This window comes from Tursiops truncatus, chromosome 13 (genome assembly GCF_011762595.2).
Source record: "Tursiops truncatus isolate mTurTru1 chromosome 13, mTurTru1.mat.Y, whole genome shotgun sequence".
In the NCBI taxonomy this organism is placed as follows: domain Eukaryota; kingdom Metazoa; phylum Chordata; class Mammalia; order Artiodactyla; family Delphinidae; genus Tursiops; species Tursiops truncatus.
The window spans coordinates 25,200,328-25,220,931 of NC_047046.1; the positions used below are offsets into that span (position 1 = coordinate 25,200,328).

The 20,604-nt window shown below is 60.4% G+C and overlaps 1 protein-coding gene and 1 long non-coding RNA gene across 13 annotated transcripts in view; one reads left to right on the forward strand and one right to left on the reverse strand.

Annotated features, from left to right (window-relative positions):
- Nucleotides 1–20,604, reverse strand: part of CABIN1 (calcineurin binding protein 1) — a 97,944-nt gene that overhangs the window by 31,240 nt on the left and 46,100 nt on the right. For 8 of the 12 annotated variants that reach the window (XM_073790359.1, XM_073790357.1, XM_073790358.1 and 5 more), the window contains 4 exons: nt 15,218–15,400; nt 13,703–14,034; nt 7,046–7,159; nt 6,218–6,346 (listed from right to left, as the gene is read on the reverse strand). In XM_073790359.1, the coding sequence (XP_073646460.1) occupies nt 6,218–6,346; nt 7,046–7,159; nt 13,703–14,034; nt 15,218–15,400 (758 nt within the window). The remainder of the gene's footprint in view (nt 1–6,217; nt 6,347–7,045; nt 7,160–13,702; nt 14,035–15,217; nt 15,401–20,604) is intronic. The other 4 variants (XM_073790361.1, XM_033837329.2, XM_033837325.2 and 1 more) reach the window with 1 other exon arrangement.
- On the forward strand, nt 655–11,691 carry LOC117307652 (uncharacterized). Its single transcript, XR_004521502.2, has 3 exons — nt 655–775; nt 2,195–2,270; nt 11,428–11,691. It is a non-coding gene; the product is annotated as an uncharacterized lncRNA (long non-coding RNA).

Consider the following 20,604-nt stretch of genomic DNA (forward strand, 5'->3'; position numbering starts at 1 on the left):
CACAGAGAGGTGGCCGGGCCCAGCCAGCCAGTCGCTTGAGGCCATGTCCACATGGCCCCGCTGCCCAGGGGAGGCCCTGGTCTACACCGTGCCCACTACTGACCCCGGCCCCCCATCAACCTGGCACGCGGCCTCACCTCCCAGGGCAGGGCTAGATGCCCGTGCCCCCTGCCCAGGCCACCATCCTGCTTATCGCCAAATGGGCCAATCCCAGTGTGAAGCCAGCGCTGGCCTTCCGCTCTTCCTCCTCACAGGCACTGCCGGCTGCCACCCGCGGCTTCAGCACCAGAGAGCACAAGGTCCACATCCCTCCTCCGGCCTAGACTGGCTGTGGGACCTCGGCCAAGGCACCTCACCTACTGGCGCCTCTGTGAAACGGGACTAATAATCCAGCCACTGCATGGGTTGGCCTGTGGCCCCTGGATCTTGCTGTCAACCGGCCCAGGGCCTGGCACGAGCTGGTCTAACACCCAGGCGACACTCGCCTCGAGGTGTGTGCAGAGGGACGAGCCGAGGTGGAAGGTGATCGGGTCCACAGCCAGGCCCGAGTGGAGGGAAGGTGACGTGGGCGGGACCAACTTCGGAAAAGCTGTCGGTCTGCTGTCAGGCGGGCGCTTCCTCTCCTGGCTGTCTTGGCCCCGGCCCAAGCGGGCGGGCAGACTCCACACTGGAGAAGCCATGCCGGGGCACCCGCAGGCCGGAATGCCCCACAGGGACACGCCGCGTGGCTTGTTTACTGCCAGGAGGCAGCACAAAGCCCCGCTGCCAGGGGCGGGTGCGTATAATTAACTGGGTGGAGACCAACACCTCTTCCCTGGGTTGAGCCTCCAAAGGCCCTGAACTTGAGGCTGGCGTCCGGGGGCGGTACCACTGGCTCAGTCAATGGGTGTATGCAAGTGAGGCAGGGGCTGCCCACGGGCCCACCCGGCGCTGAGCTGGAAGGGCGGGGGAAGAGAGGCCGAGTCAGGCCCCGCAACAGGAGGTGGCTGTCCCAGGCACAGACCCCAGGGCCTGGCCGGGGCTGGGCGCCCCCTCGCTAGGGGCTGCTGCTTCCTAGCTGACCTCGTCCCAGGGACCTCTAGAGGGCGGGAGGGATTCATATTTACCAGGCACACCCGCCTGCCGGGCACTGTGCTGGGGGTGCATCAGGGGGCAATGGCAATGCTGTTCTAGATGAGGCCCCCACCTAGGGATGCCCAGGCGCACTGAGCTCTAGAGGCCAGGCCCTGCCCAGCACCATGGGCTCTCTCCCTGGGGGAAGGGTGCTGGCTGAGGCCTGACCTACACAGTGGGCCATACCTGGGGCTGGGCAATAGCTGGGGCTCAGAGGCCCCTGGCCTGGGCGGTGGGCCCGTTGCACCTGCCCCTCCGTAACACCGGCATCTGCAACTGGGTGGGGTTGGGGGACCCCCCAGGTCACACAGCCAACCGGTAGCAAGTCAGAGTAGGATCAGTGGGACGGATTCCTGCCAAGAAGCACAGGGTGCCAGGGGCTTTAGAGACCTTCTCTCCTTCCCCCAGCTCTGGTAGGTAGCTGTCTGGCAGCTGGCTGCCCAACCAGGGGGCCCTTCCTCCCACATCAGGACCCTCAGTGAGCCACCAGGCTCCAGGGCACAAACACTTAATGAAACAAAGATGACTCCTGATGACTGTATCTCCCATCAGTTTAAGCAACTTGGAGTCAGGACAAACAGAACCACAGGGTGTGTGGTGGCTGCAGAGGAGAGTACACCAGAGCCCAGGCAAAGGCACAGGCCTGGGCTCTGGTGAGAGCCAGAGTCTCCTTCGGTTCTGAGTGCCCGGAGGGGCAGGGCAGTGGCCGGCGGGAAGGCACCTGGCCCAGATCGGCAGAGCCGTTAGGCGTGCGTGGGAGCACTGGGTAAGGAGTGCTCGTCGTGGAGCCCCTGGCACCGGGGAGAAGCAGCCCTCCTGTACCAGTGAAGAACTGAAGCCGCCAATCCACGGGGGAGAGGGCAGGTAGAGGCGCCCCGGGACAGCCAGACAGTGGCATCTGCAGCAGTGACAAGAAGGAACACAGCTGCATCCACAGGCACTGACAGTAGAGCCAGGACACACAGAAGGGGGCCCAGGTGGTGGGTGGTGGGTGGGGATGGCGACATCCACATCTCAGGCTGCCCCACTCAAGCCAGGGCAGGCCCTTCCACCCTCCAACCAGGTCCCTTCTGGTCCCCAGCACTGCCCTCTTGAAGCACCACCGGATCCGCAGACAAGCCCCAGGGCCCGGAGCAGGCTGACTTCCTGTCCTAAGGGTGAGTTGTGTCATTGGCCAAGAGTGTGCCGAGGGCTCCTGTCCACCTATCATGCCCATCCTGCCAATGAGCAACCCCATGCCCTGTGTGGGCTGAGTAAGGGGTGAGTGGCTGGGAGCCAAACCCACTGGGGCCTAAAGTCTGTGCTTTTCTCGGTGACGATGCGGCCCTGAGGGCCGCCAGCCACCGCCAGCCGTGGGCTGCTTTCCATGAAGAGGCGGGCCTCTTCATGGGGCGGGAGCAGCCGTGGTGGAGGCCCCGCAGGCCAGCGCTCCCCCTCCGCTCCCTCAAACTCAGGCCACAGTCGCCGACGCCTGCACAGCCTGGGAAGCAGGAACAGTGCCGGCCAGGCCCTCGCTCCCTTTGCTTCTTTCACGGTGGCTGGAAACTGGGTTGAAACAAGAAAAAAAACCTGCTTGCTAAAATCAGCAAACATTTTGGGGAAGGAGGGAGAGCCATCTCTGGTTTGGTTACTATGGGAACGTTTCCGAATCAACTACCAGTGGGAGAGAAGTTTGCCCTGGACAGAGCTCCAGCCCCCACGGGCCCCCCACCCAGGGGCACACACACCTGCCCAGGAAGCCGTGGAAACTTCCAGGCACTCAGAAACAAGCCCGTGGCCTCTGCTTTCCTGGTCTCCTCTGCCCAGGGACGGACAGCCCCTCTCTGCAGCCCCCTCAGGGCTGGCACTGGCTCAGAGGGCTCCCACCCCCAGGTCCAGCCCCGCTTCGCTGCCTCCCACCTAGGCCTCTGTGTCCTCCATGGGGTCCCAGCTCCCTGCACAGTCGTCCTGAGGAGGCACCGCTGAGTCATGTGGCCACACGCCTTCTGCCCGTCCCTCCCCAGGGCCCAGGCCAAGCCGTGCCAGGGCGGGGAGGGCCGCAGGACTTCAACCAGCAATGTCCAACAACTCCCGGCCCTGTTCTGGCAAAGGCCAGACCGTTCTGCCTGTCGGGAGAGGGCGGGGTGTGGGGCCCTTGGGTGGGGCTGCGGCCACTCCAGACTCAAGCCCAGGGCCAGGATCCAGCCTGCCCGGCACATGGCCCACAGACGGGATTTTCCACGGCAGAGAAGGGGTGGGTGGGAGCCAGTACCTCAGTCAAGTCTTTGGGGCGGGGGGGGGTGATGGACATGCGCCAAGTTCGTTGCTCTCCCTCAGATGCTCGTCCCACCGCATGGCTGGGCTGCTGTGCACCAGGCCTCTGCCGCAGGGCCCAGGCCACCGGTCCCCTGTGCACCCAGCCCTCTGCCCGGCCCCTCATGCTCCCCGAGAAGCCCCGGCCGGCGCAGCCTCAGCCCCAGCCTCCCTCTGGCCCCCTCCCTGGCCAAGCAGCACCCACTACCCATGGGAGCCCTGCCTCCAGTCAACCGGACTCCTTGAGGGTCCCGCTCTCTCCCTGTGCCCCACAGCATGCTACAGAGGCCTGCACGACCGGGCAAGCACAAAGGGGCGAGCCCGCGAGTGTCCTGCGGCAGGGCCCACGGCAGCCGGTGCTGGCCGCACCAGGAGGACGTGCTTGGAGACGGGCTGTCAGGGAGACGGTCCACAGACCCGCAGCGAGCACCTTCTCGGGACCCAGAGGACAAACAGCCACAGGCGGCCTGCATCTCTTACAGGGAATGTCCCCAAGACTTAGTGTCGGCGAAAAAGCCCAAGTTACCAAAAAGCACCCCCCCCATACACATATACACGCAGGCATATTTTTTAAAGCAGAATGACAAACTTGTCTGATTTGGTACACGTACACTTGAGAAAAGGGAGTAGCCGGCCGCTCACAGAGGTACCTCTAAGGAGGGCAGGAGGCCTGGGGTGGGAGACCAAGGGTGTGGGCTTTGCTGTGTGTCTGAACGGTTTGCAATGACCATGTGGCCCAATGACAATGTGGCTCACATGATTTTCAGAAATCGCCAGTAAAAGTTAAGAGGCAGGTCTCCTAGCCCAGGCCCTGAGGATGACGGCACCGCCCAGGGTGGTGGGGGTTTGGATGGCCCTGCCCTCACCTCCCCACACCTGCTCACAGGGCCAGTCCCTGCCCCGCCCCCACCCCAGGCCCGGGCAGTAACCCCAGCACTGGAAGGGAGAAGAGCCAGCCTGCTCGTCCTGACCCCCAGCCCAGCTGTCAGCCCAGCACATTGGCCAGGGCAGCAGTCAGCCGAGGGCTGCCCTGAACACTCCTCGTAAACAAGGCAGGAGGCATCCCTCCTGCTAAGATCTGTCCCACAAATGCGTGCAGGGCCAGCACTCCCTGAGGCGCTGGGAGCGAGCTGTGGCTGGAAGACACGTCCACCCCGAAGGTCCAGCCGCAGCAATGGCAAGGCCAGAGTGGGTGGTTCAGCAGGGGCCGTGCTGTCACCAGCCAGCCTGAGTGCCTGTCCCTCGGGTGCTGCATACAAGGGGGTGCCATCACCTGTCTGCCCTCTGCCCAGAGGTTAACCTTTCACTGCGATGCACAAAGAAACAAAAGCTGACCCAGAAGAGGCAAAACCGTGCAAAACGTCCCATTCAGCCTGTGGGACTCATTTCTGGAAGGCTCTGGAAACCATGGGAGGAGCTGCGGGGAGCAGGCATCTGAGGGGCTGGCCTCCTAAACTCCGCTGTTAGGAAGGCTGGTGCCTGACCCGGAAGGAAGAAAGGGGGGTTGGGTCCCTCCTTGCAACATTACTGCACAGGCTTTAAGGGCAAAGCACCACGGGGCGGGGGGGGGGGGGGTGGTGGTGTGTGGGGGCGGGGGGCAGAGGGAAACTTTCCCGGAGCACCAACCATGCACCAGCTCCCAAGTGAGGCACTTCCCCTTATCTAACTGGGTCCTCAGTCACTCTTCAGGCCCACGTGTAAGGAGAGCAAGCAGGAGTTCAGGGGAACCAAGCCACCTGCCTGACTCTCACTCTGGTTCAGCAACTGCAGAAGGAAGTTTTGCAGAACACTGAAGAAGGGCCCCTTTCATTAATATAGAAAGAGTTCTTATAAATCAATAACAAAAGGGCCAATAATCCAATAGGAAAATGAACCTGAGTAGAAACTACACAGAAAAAATTAAAACTGCTTACATGACATCACAGTCCCACTCACAAAGAACGCAAGTGTTTTTCACCCACTGAAAAGCAAACATAAAACCATTTAATAATAGAGAAAGTCAGTAAGTCCAGGGCTGGGGAGGAGCTGGATCCGAGGGTAGCATCTGCTAAAACTTCAAGGCCCCACAAACCCCTTGCCCCAGGAATTGTCTCTCAGAGTGTATTCTAGGAGTGGACCCCCGACGCGTGTGCAAAGACATATATACCAGCATTGTCTGCAACAGTGGAAGACTGGAAACAACCTAAACGTCCATCAATAGGGGTGGTTAGTAAACCTTGGACATCCACATGGGAGGACCAGGCAGCTATTAAAAAGAACAGCAAGTTCAAAAACACCCTCCAAGGGCTTCCCTGGTGGCGCAGTGGTTGAGAGTCCGCCTGCCGATGCAGGGGACACGGGTTTGTGCCCCGGTACGGGAGGATCCCACATGCCGCGGAGCGGCTGGGCCTGTGAGCCATGGCCGCTGAGCCTGCGCGTCCGGAGCCTGTGCTCCGCTATGGGAGAGGCCACAACAGTGAGAGGCCCGCATACCACAAACAAACAAACAAACAAAAAACACCCTCCAAGACACACGCTTAAGTGAAGAAAAACCAGGGGCAGGAGCACGTGCACTTTGCCCTTGTGTGCGTCTCCGGGCGTGGGCTCCAAAGCGAGCAGGATGAGGGACAGTGGCTGTGGCCTGGGCATCTGGGTGGGAGGGAGCATCTCTTTCACAGCAAACCCCTTGGTACCATGCAGACTGATCTACCATTTGTCTATAAAATACCCATAGGGAGAGGGCTGGCAGGAGCAGGGCTCCCAGGCTCGGAGCCCCTGCCCAGCCCCTGCTCAAGCCTGGGAGAGGAGAAAAGCCATGAATCCAGACACCTACCACCTGGCCGGCTCTCAGCAGGGACCTCACTCTGCCCATATGGCTCAAGAACCAGACTCTGCCACATCCCTCCAGACCCTTCAAGACCCCCTCGGCTCCTGTCCAGGCCAATCCTGCCCTTCGGCTTCTCTAGATGTGAAAGGGAAGCAAGAAAAATACAGAAGAAACCAAAGCTCTGAGGATCCATGTGACATGCCAAAGCCACCCAGCTGAGGACAGGTGAGGAGGATGGGTGAGGACCCATAGGTGGAGCAGAGTGAGGGGCCAGTGGTCTCTGTGCAGGGCAGAGCAAATACGGGAGGCCCAGGCCAGGCGGGTTGGCCAGGAGGGGCAGATGTGGGCTCTACGGGGCCTCAGGGATGGGCCATGTCTTGTCTGAGGGTGGGTCTCTACCTCGCATGGAACATCAGAGCTGGAAGCGCACTGAAGACCCAGCACTGGCCACACTCATTTTTTTTCAGCAGCAGACCAGCCTCCAATCAGAATCTCCAGGTGCCCAGGACCCCAAGGGGAAGCAGGGCACAGGCCTAGAGCCCCTCTCACCACTGCCCACCGCGGCCCCAGAGAACCACCGAGCTCGTCCAGGCCTCTCCCCATAGCTGGCAAACCGGTGCCCAGAGGGGGCAGCGACCTGCCAGAAGTCGCTCGGCAAGCAGGGCCTCACTCCCGAGTCTGGCGCACTCTCAACTGTGCCACCCAGCCTGCCCTCTGAGGCCGCTGCCATCCCGTGTCCTGGGAACGCCCACGCTGGGGTCCATTCCCACACCTCCTTCCATGAAAAGCGCTGGCAGCCAGCAGCCGCGGAAATCAACAAGGCAGACTACTCACGTTGAAGAAATTGGTCTTGTTCCTCTCGCAGAAGAGCCCCTGTGCCGGCATGTGCTGCAGCTGTTGCCACGGGATACCGCTACCTAGCAACACATCGCGGGCCCACTGGAGGTTCTGGGGAAGCAAGAAGTAGGTTGGAAGTGAGTGTGTGGGCAACTCTGGGCGCCCACGGAGAAGGGAGGCAGTCCCCTCCTTCCAGGCTGCGTGGGCAAAGCAGCAGCTCCTGCAGACATCCATCCCGCAGCGCCCAGTGGCCCCGGCCGCCGGCTTTGATCATCTGGCTGTGGGGTGCGTTTCAGGAACTGGTTTCCTGCCTAATACAGCTGACCTAGGAGACTGTGGCCTCAGACTGCCTGAGGAGGGCACAGACAGGGACGCCACACCCTGACAACTTCACAAGCTGCTGCACGGACCCAGCACCCCTACCTTCTGCCAGGGGATGCCCCCACTGGCCCAAACGGTCAAGCCTGACTTGTCAGGGTGTCGGCTGCCACCGTGAGCCTGGGAGACCTGGGGCTCTGCAGGACGCCGGGGATGCGTGCTTGTTGGGACGGGGGTGGGGTGCTCTGTGCAGTGCTCAGGCCGCTGCTCTCTGGGCAGTGGTGCCTCTTGGTGGAACCCAGGGCACGGTGAGAAGCCAGGCCTTCTCTGGGGACTTCTCATGGACTGGAGAGCACGCCTTCCCAGCAGAGCACAGACAGCGTGGGCCCAACTGCGGGCCTGTCAGCCTCCCACAGACTCGGCAGACAGCAGGCTCTGGGCAGCCCCCAGGTGGGCCAGACGGAACTGACCAATGGCTCAGGAGACCTTATCAAGGTTCACATCCGAGGCCCCAGATGGAGCTGATGGGGACAAGGAGACCCGTGGGGAACGGACAGGCAACAGGCCAGCGGGGGCACCTGACCTGCCCGCATACCTGCAGCGACGTGTGCCTCCCAGGCAGAGCACGTGACTGTTACCCTCACCACGTGGAACTGCCAAGGAGAGCGGCCTCCAGCGCTGCCTGAGGTCCAGAGCCAGTAAGGGCAGAGCAGAGCCTGCATTTGGCCCAGGCCGGAACCCCAAGGCCGGGATCTTCCCTAGGCCCCGCGGGGGTTAGGTGGGATGGGGGTCATGTCGCAGACCTGCCTCTGCCTCTGCCTTGTGCTCGGCACCGCGCTACCCCAGGGACACAGGCGACCCCTCTCAGGCCTCATGTGACCTGGCCCCACTCGCCGGGCTGGAGCCCCTCACCGGCTCAAGGGCAGGGGTCCTGGTGAAGGGCTCTCCTCTGCTTGAAGGCGCCCCTCCCTCAGAGCAGGCCCACCCCATCCCGTCTTCTGACCTCCAAACCCACGTGCCGCCCCACTCACCCCCACAGCCCTCAAACAGCCTCGTCCACCGCCCCGCTGTCTGTCAGCCCCGAGGGCAGGGACAGACTGACCTCTTCACTGATGGCTCCTCAGGGTCTAGATCAGTAGGGGGTCCATAGAAAGGTGGGACAGATATTTGAGAAAAGAATCAAAGGAAGGAGACTTCCTTAGTGGCGCAGTGGTTAAGAATCCACCTGCCAATGCAGGGGACACGGGTTTGATCCTTGGTCCAGGAAGGTCCCACATGCCATGGAGCAACTAAGCCTGTGCGCCACAACTACTGAGCCTGCACTCTAGAGCCTGCGTGCCACAACTACTGAAGCCCACACACCTAGAGCCCGTGCTCCACAACAAGGGAAGCCACTGCATTGAGAAGCCCGTGCACCGCAATGAAGAGTAGACCCCACTAACTGCAACTAGAGAAAGCCTGCGTGCAGCAACTAAGACCGGCTGCAGCCAAAAAAAAAAAAAAAAAAGAACCATCAAAGGAAGATGGACAGAGTTTGAGCTTGAAGGAAATGCAGCCCATCAAGCCGAGGGGACAGACTAAGGCCCAGAGGCAAGAAAGAGACTGAAACACACACTGGGGAGGGGGGAGCCCAGGGCACTGGAGGGGGCAGAGCAGCCACCCACCCATGGCTCAGCACACCAGGGAGCCCAGGAAAGGACTGCTTGAGCACTCAGGAGCCAGGGAGGCCGGAGCATGAGGTTGTTCTGTGGAAAACACCCCCCGCTGGTCTCCCGGACAGGCATTCAGAGGTCCGGGTCTGCTCACAGAGCTACACGCAGGTGCGGGGTGGTGCACATGGATCTTTGTGGAAGTGCTTGGCAGCCTCGGAGAGCTGGACCGCCTCTCTGGGCCTCCACTGCCCACTTGGAGGATGGCGGTGGCCATCAGGCCACACCTAGCATCAGCTGGAGAACCCCAGGAATGCAGACAGGAAAGCAACTGTGTACACACACGGCGCCTTGGGGAGAGCTCCCTGCCCTTCCCACACCTTCTCCCAGGAGCTGGCCCTGCCACCGCCCCTGTTCTGCCCTCCCACTGCTGAGCGCTAAAGGGAGGCAGCACTGGGAGGTGGGAGGCAGCACTGGGAGGTAGGAGGCTGGGGTGGGGGTGAGGCCAGAGAGCTTCTCTCCCAAGTTCCCTCCCTGAGGGGTTGCCAAGGGTTGGCCGCCAAAGGGCAAACACTCCAGGGGCACTGCGGCTGACCCAGGCCTGCACTGCCCCCCCAGCCCAGGCCGCTGTCTCCTTCGTTAACGGCTCTTCAGATCAGCGGTTGGATGGTGCCATTGCGACCTGCTGGGCTCCCACGGCCACCCCACTGGCTCTCCCCACAGCCGCCCGAGTCTCACACACGGCCACACGCGTCCCCCCCTCCCCTGAGCCTTGCCACACTTTAACCTCACTCAGAATGACACCCCACGACTCCTTCCCACCTAACCGGCCCTCCTGAGCTCTGCCGCCTCCTGGCCCTCCCCTCCTGTCCGGCTAGTCACACAGGCTGCGGGCTGAGCCCCATCCGGAGCATGCATGTTGGCTGTGTGTCCACCTGGAGGCCTCTCCCTGATAGCTCCTCGCTGGGCCCTCGACTGTCGGGTCTTTGCTTAGAGAGGCCTCCCGGGCGCCCTGTCCAAACGGCCACACTCTTGCGCCCATTCCTACCCACTTCCTCTCGCCCCACTCTCCTCCCCAGGGAGCCTGCTGCAGAATGCGTGAGCACCCTGGAGGGCACACCAAGCATAGGCACTCCTGCCATGTGGTGGCCGTGGGACGACATGGTGATGGGTTCACCCCTCTTTCCAAACGTGAACAACAGTATCTGTGACGCACACGGCTGGCAGAGGGCTTGACCTACTCAAATCGATGGGCTCCACACCATGGAGAGAGGCCCATCTGTCCCGCTGACTCTGGCCCCAAAGGCACAGCACTCTTCACACCACATGGTACAGACTTTGAAGTGCATAACCAAGGTTCCTAAGCTGAGAAAAACATCGAGTTCTCACTTTATAAACCACACAAGTAAAGCCTGACAAGAACCTGGCTGGGGTCTGCGTGGAGAGGCTGGGGGGTGGGGGGCATTTTATGTGCCCAGAGGGGAGCAGGGCTGCAAGCAGGTGGGCAGCTCTGTGCTGGGGCCACCTGCCCTTGTGATGCCGGGTCCTGGCCCCGATCACTCACATGCGCCTACAGAAGGGCACACAGCCTGTGCAGGAGGGTCAGTCCCTTCACACCTGCCCACTCCTCAGAGGCTCTGAGGGTCCCACACATGAGCTGGTGGCCCAGAGGATAGAGGACCGCCCAGAGCAGAGCACAAGCTGACAATGAATCGGTCAGGGCTTTCCCAGAGATCTTGTGGTGGGCACAGCTCTGCCAACCCTCCTGGAGGGGGCAGCCCTAACCAAACAAGTCCTAAACAGACACAGGCCTGGGCCCTAGCCCACTGCAGCAGGGTGAAGGGGCATCTCAGGGCACTTGGATCTGCATTTCCCTGATGGGTAACAGTGTGGAGCATCTTTTCTTGTGCTTATTGGCTGTTTGTATGTCTTCTTTGGAGAAATGTCTATTCAGACCCTTTGCCCATTTTTATTTATTTATTTATTTATTTTTGGCTGCATTAGGTCTTCATTGCTGCACGCGCGCTTCTCTAGTTGTGGCAAGCGGGTGCTACTCTTCGTTGCAGAGCATGGGCTCTAGGTGTGCAAACTTCAGTGGTTGTGGCACGTGGACTCAGTAGTTGTGGCTCACAGGCTCTGGAACGCAAGCTCAGTAGTTGTGGTGCACGGGCTTAGTTGCTCTGTGGCATATGGAATCTTCCCAGACCAGGGATCGAACCCGTGTCCCCTGCATTGGCTGGTGGATTCTTAACCACTGCGCCCCCAGGGAAGTCCCACCCACTTTTAAATTGGGTTGCCTTTTAATTAACAAGTTGTAAGAGTTCTTTGTATATTCTAGATACCAGTTCCTTATCAGATATGTGACTTGCAAATATTTCTCCCATTCTGTGGATCATCTTTTCACTTTGATAGTGTCCTCTGAAGCACAAAGGAGCCACCGGGGCCTCTCTGCTCCAGGCAGCCACCGGACCCATGAGATGGCAACGGGGAGATGCCACTGCCAAGCCCACAGGCGGATTTGATGAAGAAACAGGCTGCTGTTGAGCCCACACGGCAGGAAGCGTTTGTTACCCAACAGCTGCGTGGGAAGTGGTCGCTGCTGCTCAGTGACTGATTCAGCTGAGAGCTCTGGCCACGCCCCCAGGACTGCGGGCTGCCTCGACAGGTTCCCGCGCTCAGCCCTCAAGGCAGTGAGGTATTCACAAACTGCTCAGCAAAGCCTCTGGATGAAGCAAATGGCAGCCCACGCTACCCCCAGGGCGTGGCCAGGCCCGGGTGCATACTGGGGGCCCTCCATGGCCGATGCAGGAGAAAGGGGGGCTCACGCGTCGAGACAGTGCACCCTCTGGAAGAACCACGTGGCGAATCTGGGCACACAGTGACCGAGGAGATGCAGAAATGGGGTGTGATGCCCAGGGAGCAGACAACCTTGGGCAGCTTCGTCTCCGCCACCCGGTCCAGCCACCCCACCCCACCCCATGGCCGCCACAGACCATCACAGGGGACCCAGACGACCTGGGGGAATTCGAGGAAAGAGCAAATGGCCAACTGTGAGCATGGACACACTCACGACATTGGGGGGCAGTGGAGTGACAGGGCCTGGGCTCCCAGAGCCGGGCTCCGTGACTTCAAGCAGAGGACACGACCCCCGATGGTCAACGGTGTGAGTGCTCAAGAGCTGAGAGAAGAGACACACGCAGCGTACTCTGTTATACTGGCAAAACTATGAATAGCCCCTCTCCAATTTTTCTTTAATTTTGACATAAATACTGTTTTTCACTTTTAAAAAGCCCACTCAGCAAGGGAACAGGTTGTGGAGCCCTTTATGGGCACAGCTCCCGTACTCAGATTAAAGCCATTCAAAGGGGAGGCGGGAGTGGGCGCGCCGCAGGCCTCCATGGGGCCCACATTGCAGCCCAGCTCTCCCTCACCCAACCCTGTGACTTCCGCCACCCTTCCCTAAGAGGCGTCTTGTACCCTACGTCCCGCCTCAGCAACTGCTTCTGGAGAAGGGGAGCATCAGCCACAGGGCCCCCACAGACTGTTCCGAGTGGGAGTTTTATTAAAATCCAGGTCTGCCTGGGTCTAGAAGGCCTGGGCACTGGAGGTCAGGTGCACTGCTGAGTGCAGGCCAGGCAGCGATGGGTGGCTGGGAAAGCCTCACGCCCTGCAGCTGAGACGGAGCCCCTGCTGAGGTCCCCCCACCAGGCCTGCCAACTGCTCTACCTGCTCTGCTCCATGAACACCAACCAAGTCACGTGAGCACACCAGCCGGTCCCCACAGAACCCCATCCAGGACCTTCCTGTCACAACCAGGGTCCATCTCAGGTCAACTGCCCTCCCTAGTTCTTCAAACGTCCCACAGAGAAGCCATCCGGGGGCCAGCAGCTTCTGGCTGCTGAGCTCAGGTCAGCAGAGACCGCCACATCCCCACTGGACCCGTGGCCACCCTAGGGGTCTCAGCATAAGGGTACCTTCCCAGAGTGCAGCAGCACCCCAGCCCATGTGCACCCCACTGTCTTCCCTGTAGGGTTTGTCATGATGCGACTTGCTTTATCTGCTCATTTGCATATTTTTGATCTCCCCGCCCCCCTCCCCCCACCGCCCCAACGTAGCTCTGTGGGAGCTGTCTCCCAGTGCCTCAGGGGCAAGTGTGAGTGAAAGAAAGCAGACAGGCCCCACTCCCTGCACAAATGCTAAGCGCCAGCAGGAGAGGCCTGGCTGGGAAGCGCCGGGAGCCCCTACATCATCTGCCCTCCAAGCTGGAGGAGGCTGCCAGTGCCAAAGCCCACGCGCGGAGCCAGTGACAAAGGCCGGCAGCTGCGTGGAGAGGTGAGCCCAGGGCAGGGTGATGGCCAGGAGGTCCGCGCAAGAGGCAGCCTGGGGGACCGGGGCGGGTGGGGGGGTGCGGGCTCTAAGGCCACGGGGGAGGGAGCCGCCAGTGAGGCCCTCACAGGGAGGAGCTGACAGCCTGTCGTCCCCCGTCCCTCACCCCAAAGCCAGAATCTGAGCATGTGGTCCTGCTGGGGGAGCAGCCCCATGCCTGCCCCTGTCACCTGTCACCTGGAAGGCTGGACACCTCCAGCCCGCCCGCCTCTTGGCCCTCCGCCCATCCTTCCCGCCACTGCCGCCAGAAACCTCTCCCAGCTCCGATGCATCAACCCCTCTCCCTCAGCCTCGTGCTCACCCGGTGGGTCTTGCTGTAGGTGTAGAGGAAGGCCAGGCGGTAGAGGCTCTTGTAGTGCTGGGGGAAGCGGCTGAGGCACAGGCGGAGCGAGGCGATGCACTGCTCAGTGAGGAACTGGCGCTGCTCCTCTGCACCGGCCGGCAGCCCCGGGGGGAAGGCAGCTGGCTCCCCCAGCGGGTCCCCTCTCTTCCTCCCATCCCACGGGGCAGACACAGAAGTTGGGGGCTTGGCAGGGGTGCCAGCGGAGGCCGGGGGGTCGGCAGCAGGCTTCTGGCTGCCTTGCTCTGTGGCCCGGAAGCCTTCCGTGCTCTCCGAGGACTCCTCGGCTTTTCCTGAATTGAGAACAAAGAAAAGAAAGTCACCTCGGCTTTAGGCCCTCTCCCCGTGGCAGTCCACCACCAGCGACAGGGGCACCTTGGTGAGCGATCAGCACAGCTGGGTCCACACTCTTGCTGGATGGGAGCTGGACCCAGGCGACTCAGGGGCAGGAGGCGTGGGCCCTCGCTGCCTCTGCCCCCCGAGCCCCCAGCTGAGGCCTCCGTGGCCTCCAGTCTGCTCCCTGATGAAACAGGATATCTCAGCTGGCACGCAGCTGAGAAGGGGGCTCCGAGCTGGGCTCAGGGTGCCCCTGTGGGTGGTGGCACGGGGCTGCCCGCCTCAAGGCCGTGCACGTGAATGGGGAAGCAGCCCGAAGAGGGCAGGTGTGGCCACCACCACCACCGAGGGCAGCACCCGCTCCACACTCAGCGCCCCCAGCCCACCCGCCCCTCCAGCCCACCGGAGAGGCAGCGTGCGGTAGTGGATAAGGGTGCAGACTGACCCTCTCTGGACCTCAGGTTCTTCTCCAGTAAAAGGGAACAGCCAGTGCTTTTCCCTGGGGAGGCTGGGAGGCCTGGCTGCTGTTGTTGCTACTGTCCACCAAGTGGCTGTGTGCCCCGGCCCGGCCAGAGTGGGAAAGCTTTCAGAATCCACGGCCGGCTGACCAGCCACGGCCTCAGTGCAGTGCCAGGGCCGCCGGCCTGCCTGCAACCTCCCAGCAAGCCCGGGAGTGGGCTCTGCCCACTGACTTCCACAGTGGGGCCTGGGGGCCCCACAGAAGCTAGGCAGACTCCAGGGCCAGATCAGGGCCCACCCCAAGAAAGGAAGGGTTCAGGCTAAAAAGAAAGCACATTTGTGACATATAGTATCCAAAGGCTTTTTGGCTCTCCCACACGGGGCCACAGTGGGGTCCTAACAACAAGAACAGTGTCACCAGCGCCCACCGCATACCAGGCGCTTGCGCGCACCTGCCTGAGACACCGCGTTTGACCCCACAACCCAGAAGTGGGCCTGGGATCACTCCCATCCTACATGGGAAACAGCGGGGCCCAGGGAAGTGAGTGGCTCAGCCAACCGAGGTCCCCGGGCAGCAGCAGAGGCGTGAGGGCAGAGGCCAGGACCCACGTTGTCCAGCGCTGCCCAGGCTCCCAGGACACCCCAGCAGTACTGCCCACACACTGAGTCAGGTCTCCGTACCTCTCTCCTCTGCGGCCCCCTGAAGGTCTTTCCCGGGCGGTCCTACTTGGGAACTGGGAGCGGGCGGCCTCTTCTCTATGTAGGGCTTCTGGGAACCCTCCAGGGAGCTGGCAGGCTCATTGAAGAGGTCCTGCGTCGAGCTGGAGTCCGAGAGCGCCACGGCCGTGCTCTCCTGGCTGCGCTCTGGGGAGAGAAGGACAGAGGCGGCAGCGTGAACCCTGGCACCTGGGGAACAGAGGGGCCTCCCACGGAGCCTCTCGGCCAGAGGCCTGGCCACTGCCCCGTGCACAGCCACTCTGACACTGCCTGGCCCGCCTGTCCTGGAGGCCACCAAGTCACTCACCAGAGGCACCAATTTCCCGGGGTTTCCCCCAAGAGTGGTGCTCTGGTAAGTGTTTGACAATTGACTCTCAGGAGGGAAAAGCCTTCGTTTGTAGCATTTACTGATTTCTGTGGTGTAAATACTCCCACCATGGCCAATTTCGAGGTACCAACGTGATGTATCTGAATGCAGGGTTGGGAAGAGATGCACAGTAGTGATTATACACCACTGCACAGTATTCCTACCGCAACAGGCACACGTAACCGCGATGGGGAAGAACTCAGCCAACACTTTTACCCAGTCTCTGAAGGCCACGTGTGGTGGGTCTGCAGTGACAGTACAGATCACTGGGACTTGCAGACCCCAGGTTGAGGGCGCCCCCTGGGCTCCTCTCCACAGCCTCCCAGCTGCTCCTGAGAAAGATGGGGGTGGGGCAGGAGAGATTGGGGGACATCTTTCCGGGGTGCAGGCTGCTGTGGGAAGGGTGTGAAGCCCTGGCTGGACCTTTCTCCCCGACAGAGCAAGCCAAAGCCAACAGGGAAGGGGCAGCAAGCCCGGTGATAGCCCTGTCGCCTCCAGGGCACAGGTGAAGACCCACAGGAAGCACCTGCAGGGAATCGCCCAGGGCCTGAACACTCCCACCAAGACACAGGGACCCGGCTGGCCAGGTCTGAGGCTGCACGCAGACAACAGAGGACCAGCCGAGCCCCAAGCCCGGGCTGGCAGGCACGGACTCACAGCCAAGCACTCTGCCACAGGAAGAGGGGCGAGGACATAGAGAGACCCACCTGAGGGGCACACAGAGGGCCTGAAGCAAGCAGAAGGTGGAAACAGACGCTGAGAAAACCTTCCAGCAAACCACTCCACCCTGAGCACAAGGCAGCATTGGGGGAACTGGAGGCTGGGGGTGGGGTGCACCAAGGGAACCACAGCAACAGCAAGACCCAACCCTGCTCAGCTTCCACCTCGTCAGCCTCACTTCCCCACCTGACGCCTGGGAGCTTAAGAGTGAAGCCCATTCCAGGCATGAATATCAGTTATTTCAACCTCTTCTGTCCTACACACGCTATCTCGAGTTCAATATAAAAAGTATAAGACACACACACACGCAAAAGCAGAAAAGAACATTGTCAAGAGACAAAAAGATCAACAGAACTGGGCTCAGAGGTGACCCTCCCCTCTCTTTTTTGTATTTACCTTCTCTAAACTATTACTAACTCCTGATGAAAGCGAAACCAGCAGCCATGCTTCGTGGACTGGCAGCACATGTAAGAATGAAATGAACAAGAGCAGCAGCCTGAGAGGAGGGAGGTTCACGCTGCTGCACGTGAAGCAGGATCATGTCCTCCAAGCGCAGACTGTGATCACCTCAAGATGTATTTTCTTAACCCTAATGCAGGCAGTACATTCTTTTTTAAAGAGTTATAAATAAACCAATAGTAGAGATAAAAGGCAACCCATTCAAACATAGCACTTAGTTTTTGTCTTGAACTTTGTGTACTTGAAGGTGAAGCTCACTAGTCACGTGACCTTGAATAAGTAAGGCCCTTTCCCCACCTCTGAGTTGCAGCCACGTATCATCTCAGGGGAGCTGGTGCCATGGGGCCTTCTGGGGTCTGGCCCTCAACCCTTGCTCAGCTGCTGGAGAGCCTAGACGCCCAGTAGGCCGTGCCCTGGGGCCACCAGCAGGACAGCAGGAGCTGCTTAGCAGGCAAACTCACAACAGAATGGGAAACTGTTCTGGCAAAGTCGAGAGCCTGGACTCTGGGAGACCCTGGCCTCCTGAGTCCAGGTCCTGCTCTGTCACTAACTGGGTCGGACAGCCTAGGCGGTTGCCATAATTTCTTTACACTTGTTTCCCGACGTGTAGAACTGTCATAATACATGTGCCCACTTCATGGGGCTGTTATGAGGATTAAAGTGCCTGATACACTGTGAATGTTCACAAAATGTCAGCTCAACTATCACCAGTATGACCTCAGAGAACCCGGACCATCTCATCTCTAATGTCTCAGATGTGACACACAAGGGTTTAGTCCTAAAGGCCACACTGGACACAGGGCCTGTCGACAGGGTGCTGACCACTCCTTACACTGACTGGGCAGCACTGTCCCAGGTGGGCCGGGCAGCACACAGGACACCAAGAATCAGGCCTGTGCTTCCAACGGCAGCTCTGGGGCTCCACCTCTCTACCCACGTCTGACTGATGACCAGGCTTTGGGGACAGTGGCCTTGCAGGCAGCTCCATAGCTGCCTCTGCATGTCCACTGCCCAGTAAGTGCAGGGCATCAGCATCTCACTTCGGGGGGGCAGGGACCTGCTCGGCGAGGGGCTCTCCCCTGACTGCAAGGCAGACCCCAAGCTCCATAAGCCCCAAATGGGGGTGATGGGCAGTGTGAAGGCATCGCTTCTCCAGGGCTGGCAGCCGACCCTCTGGGCTCCGGGAGCCCCAGACCTGCACTCCAATCCCAGAGCTGCCACTTGGGCTGCTCGAGGACTCCGTGTCATGGTCTTTAACACGTTTGTCACTGCCCACCCCTCCACCGCCACCACCACTGCCCCCAACACATACACAGGATTCCCACAGGGGCCTGCTTGGTTCCTGGCACACTGGAGTGACGCCCACCAACCCACCTGGCCCTCAGCCCCACCTCCGGCCCTGACAAAGGACTCAGGCTCGTGGTTAAGTGGTCCTGGCAATCAGCCGATGGGCGCTCCCCTGCCAGCACCCAAGCAGCCGCAGGCGCCGCAGGGCTGGGCAGCACGGCCTGCAGCAGGCAGGCATCCAGGAGGCAGCACAGCGGGAGGACTGACTGAGAGCCGGCATGAGGCTGATGGGCCACGAGCTCACAAGTTGTTGGACTTTGGGCCTGAAGGAACTGCTCATTTGGTGGAACCCGTTGTGATCATCATGAAAACCAAGGATCAGCTTAAACAAACGTTCGGATATTTCCTACCAATGCGCTAATGTCCTGGCAGCGCTGCCCGGTGAGGGTGAGGGAGGGTGGTGTGGGCAGGACGGCGGTACCCGCTCCCCGGGGAATGACAGGTAGAGGAGCCTCAGCTGAGCCTCCTTTAAAACTGCACCTGCAGCCACCACAGAGCAGGACACGTGTCAGCCAGGGAGCCAGCGGGGATGGGGCTGCGACCACGCTTCCCTGACCCCTCAGACACGTGGGTGAAAACGTAGGACGCTGACCCTGACAGGGCAGAGAGCAGCATCAGCTGGCACGACGCGTGTAGTCCCTCCCAGGGTGATCGCGGGCACTCACGGAGCCCTGAGGAAGGTCAGAGTTCAGCAGGAACATGTAAAGGGCCGGGAAATCCCCAGAGGCCACCACATCACGCAGCACCCCCTGCAGCTTGGGGGAGGCAAGGGTCTGTGAAGCAAGAGGGTGGGGAATGCTCATGCCTGGGAAACAGAGGATAAGTGTGTCGCTGCAAAGACAGACACCAACGGGGACTCAGGAGGCCCGGGGCTAAGTATCTCCAATCCTCTCGGGTCTTGTGTGTCAGAGAGGGTCGGCACGAGACTGCTGAAAATGATCCTGATTTTAAATACTAAGAAGCAAGTGAGGCCCCACGTGGGGGCCTGTGGGGGGGCTGCACTGGGGCTTTCCAGGCCCCTGGTCCTAAGGCAGAGCCAGACTCAGCTGAAGAGCCGGCGACCCGCAGGGCTGGGCGGGAGGGCCTTCCCAGGAAAGGCACACAGGTGGGTGGACCCTGGGGACCACCCACCGCCCAAGCTCCCGACTTCCTTAGTGGGCTGCCTAGAGGCCGGCAGGAAAGAGAGCTGGCACCGGGGTGGAGGGCCGGCTACACAGGCAGCCCTACACTCCTTCCAGGGCGCTTTTTTAGAACCTGTCCACACAGAACCTGCTCACACTAATACATACGTGAGGCAGGGTTATAAATATGTCACTCTTACTGTTAATCACCCAAGAGGTTCACTTCCACTCCCCTGGGCCGCCGCAGCCCTTCCTCTGAACCTAAGAGAGACGTGCATCTGTCGACCTGCTTTCTCAGCCCGGGCACCCCCACCACCACCTCCGGGGGACCCACAGCCAGGGCAAGTGAACAGAGCTGGGGGCGCAGAGCGAAAGGGGTCTGGCCTGGTGACACAAGCCCCTGTCCCACCGGGGCTTTCTTTATGTGGGTTTGACTCAGTTCACATCCCTTGAACATTCTCAGGATTTGCAGGCCAGCCTGAAAGAGCTCTTTGGTTACAAGACCCACGTTCCCTGCTGTGTTTTCTCCATTTGCTCTGGCAGGAAGGCTAGAAACGGCCACAGCCAGCTAGTCCATTAGCTCGGCTATATGAAAGCTCAAGGAAAAAGATGCATGCTGGTGTGATCAAAACTGCAGCAACTCTGGCTGCTGAGCCCTGAAAACATCACCAATTTTCTGCTGACCAGAAAACAACTGGTTTCTAAGAACTGCAAACTTGGGTGGAATCAATATTTTGAGAAATCTTTCAACCGGGCAAAACCTGCCCCAGTCGGGCCCTGATGACCGCCAGGAAGGGACTTGTCCTCCGGGAGTAGGGCTGGGGTGTGGGATGGGTGCCCTCCTGCAGGCCAAGGAGACTGGACAGACCTCCAAGAGAAGAGACACCAGAAACCCACCCCACCCACCCCCAGAGACGTAGCAGTGGAGCCAGGCCCCCAATCCTCAGAGTGGGGAGAAGGGACTTCCCTGGTGGTGCAGTGGTTAAGAATCCGCCTGCCAATGCAGGGGACATGGGCTCAATCCCTGCTCCGGAAAGCTCCCACACGCCACGGAGCAGCTAAGCCCGCGAGCCACAACTACTGAAGCCCGTGCGCCCTAGGGCCCGTGTGCTGCAACTACGGAACCCATGTGCCGCAACTATTGAGGCCTGCGAGCCTAGAGCCCATGCTCCGCAACAAGAGAAGCCACTGCAATGAGAAGCCCACGCACTGCAACGAAGAGTAGCCCCCGCTCGCCACAACTAGAGAAAGCCCACACGTAACAACAAAGACCCAACACGGCCAAAATTAAATTAAAAAGAAAATTAAAAAAAAAATTTTAAAGAATGGGGAGGGGA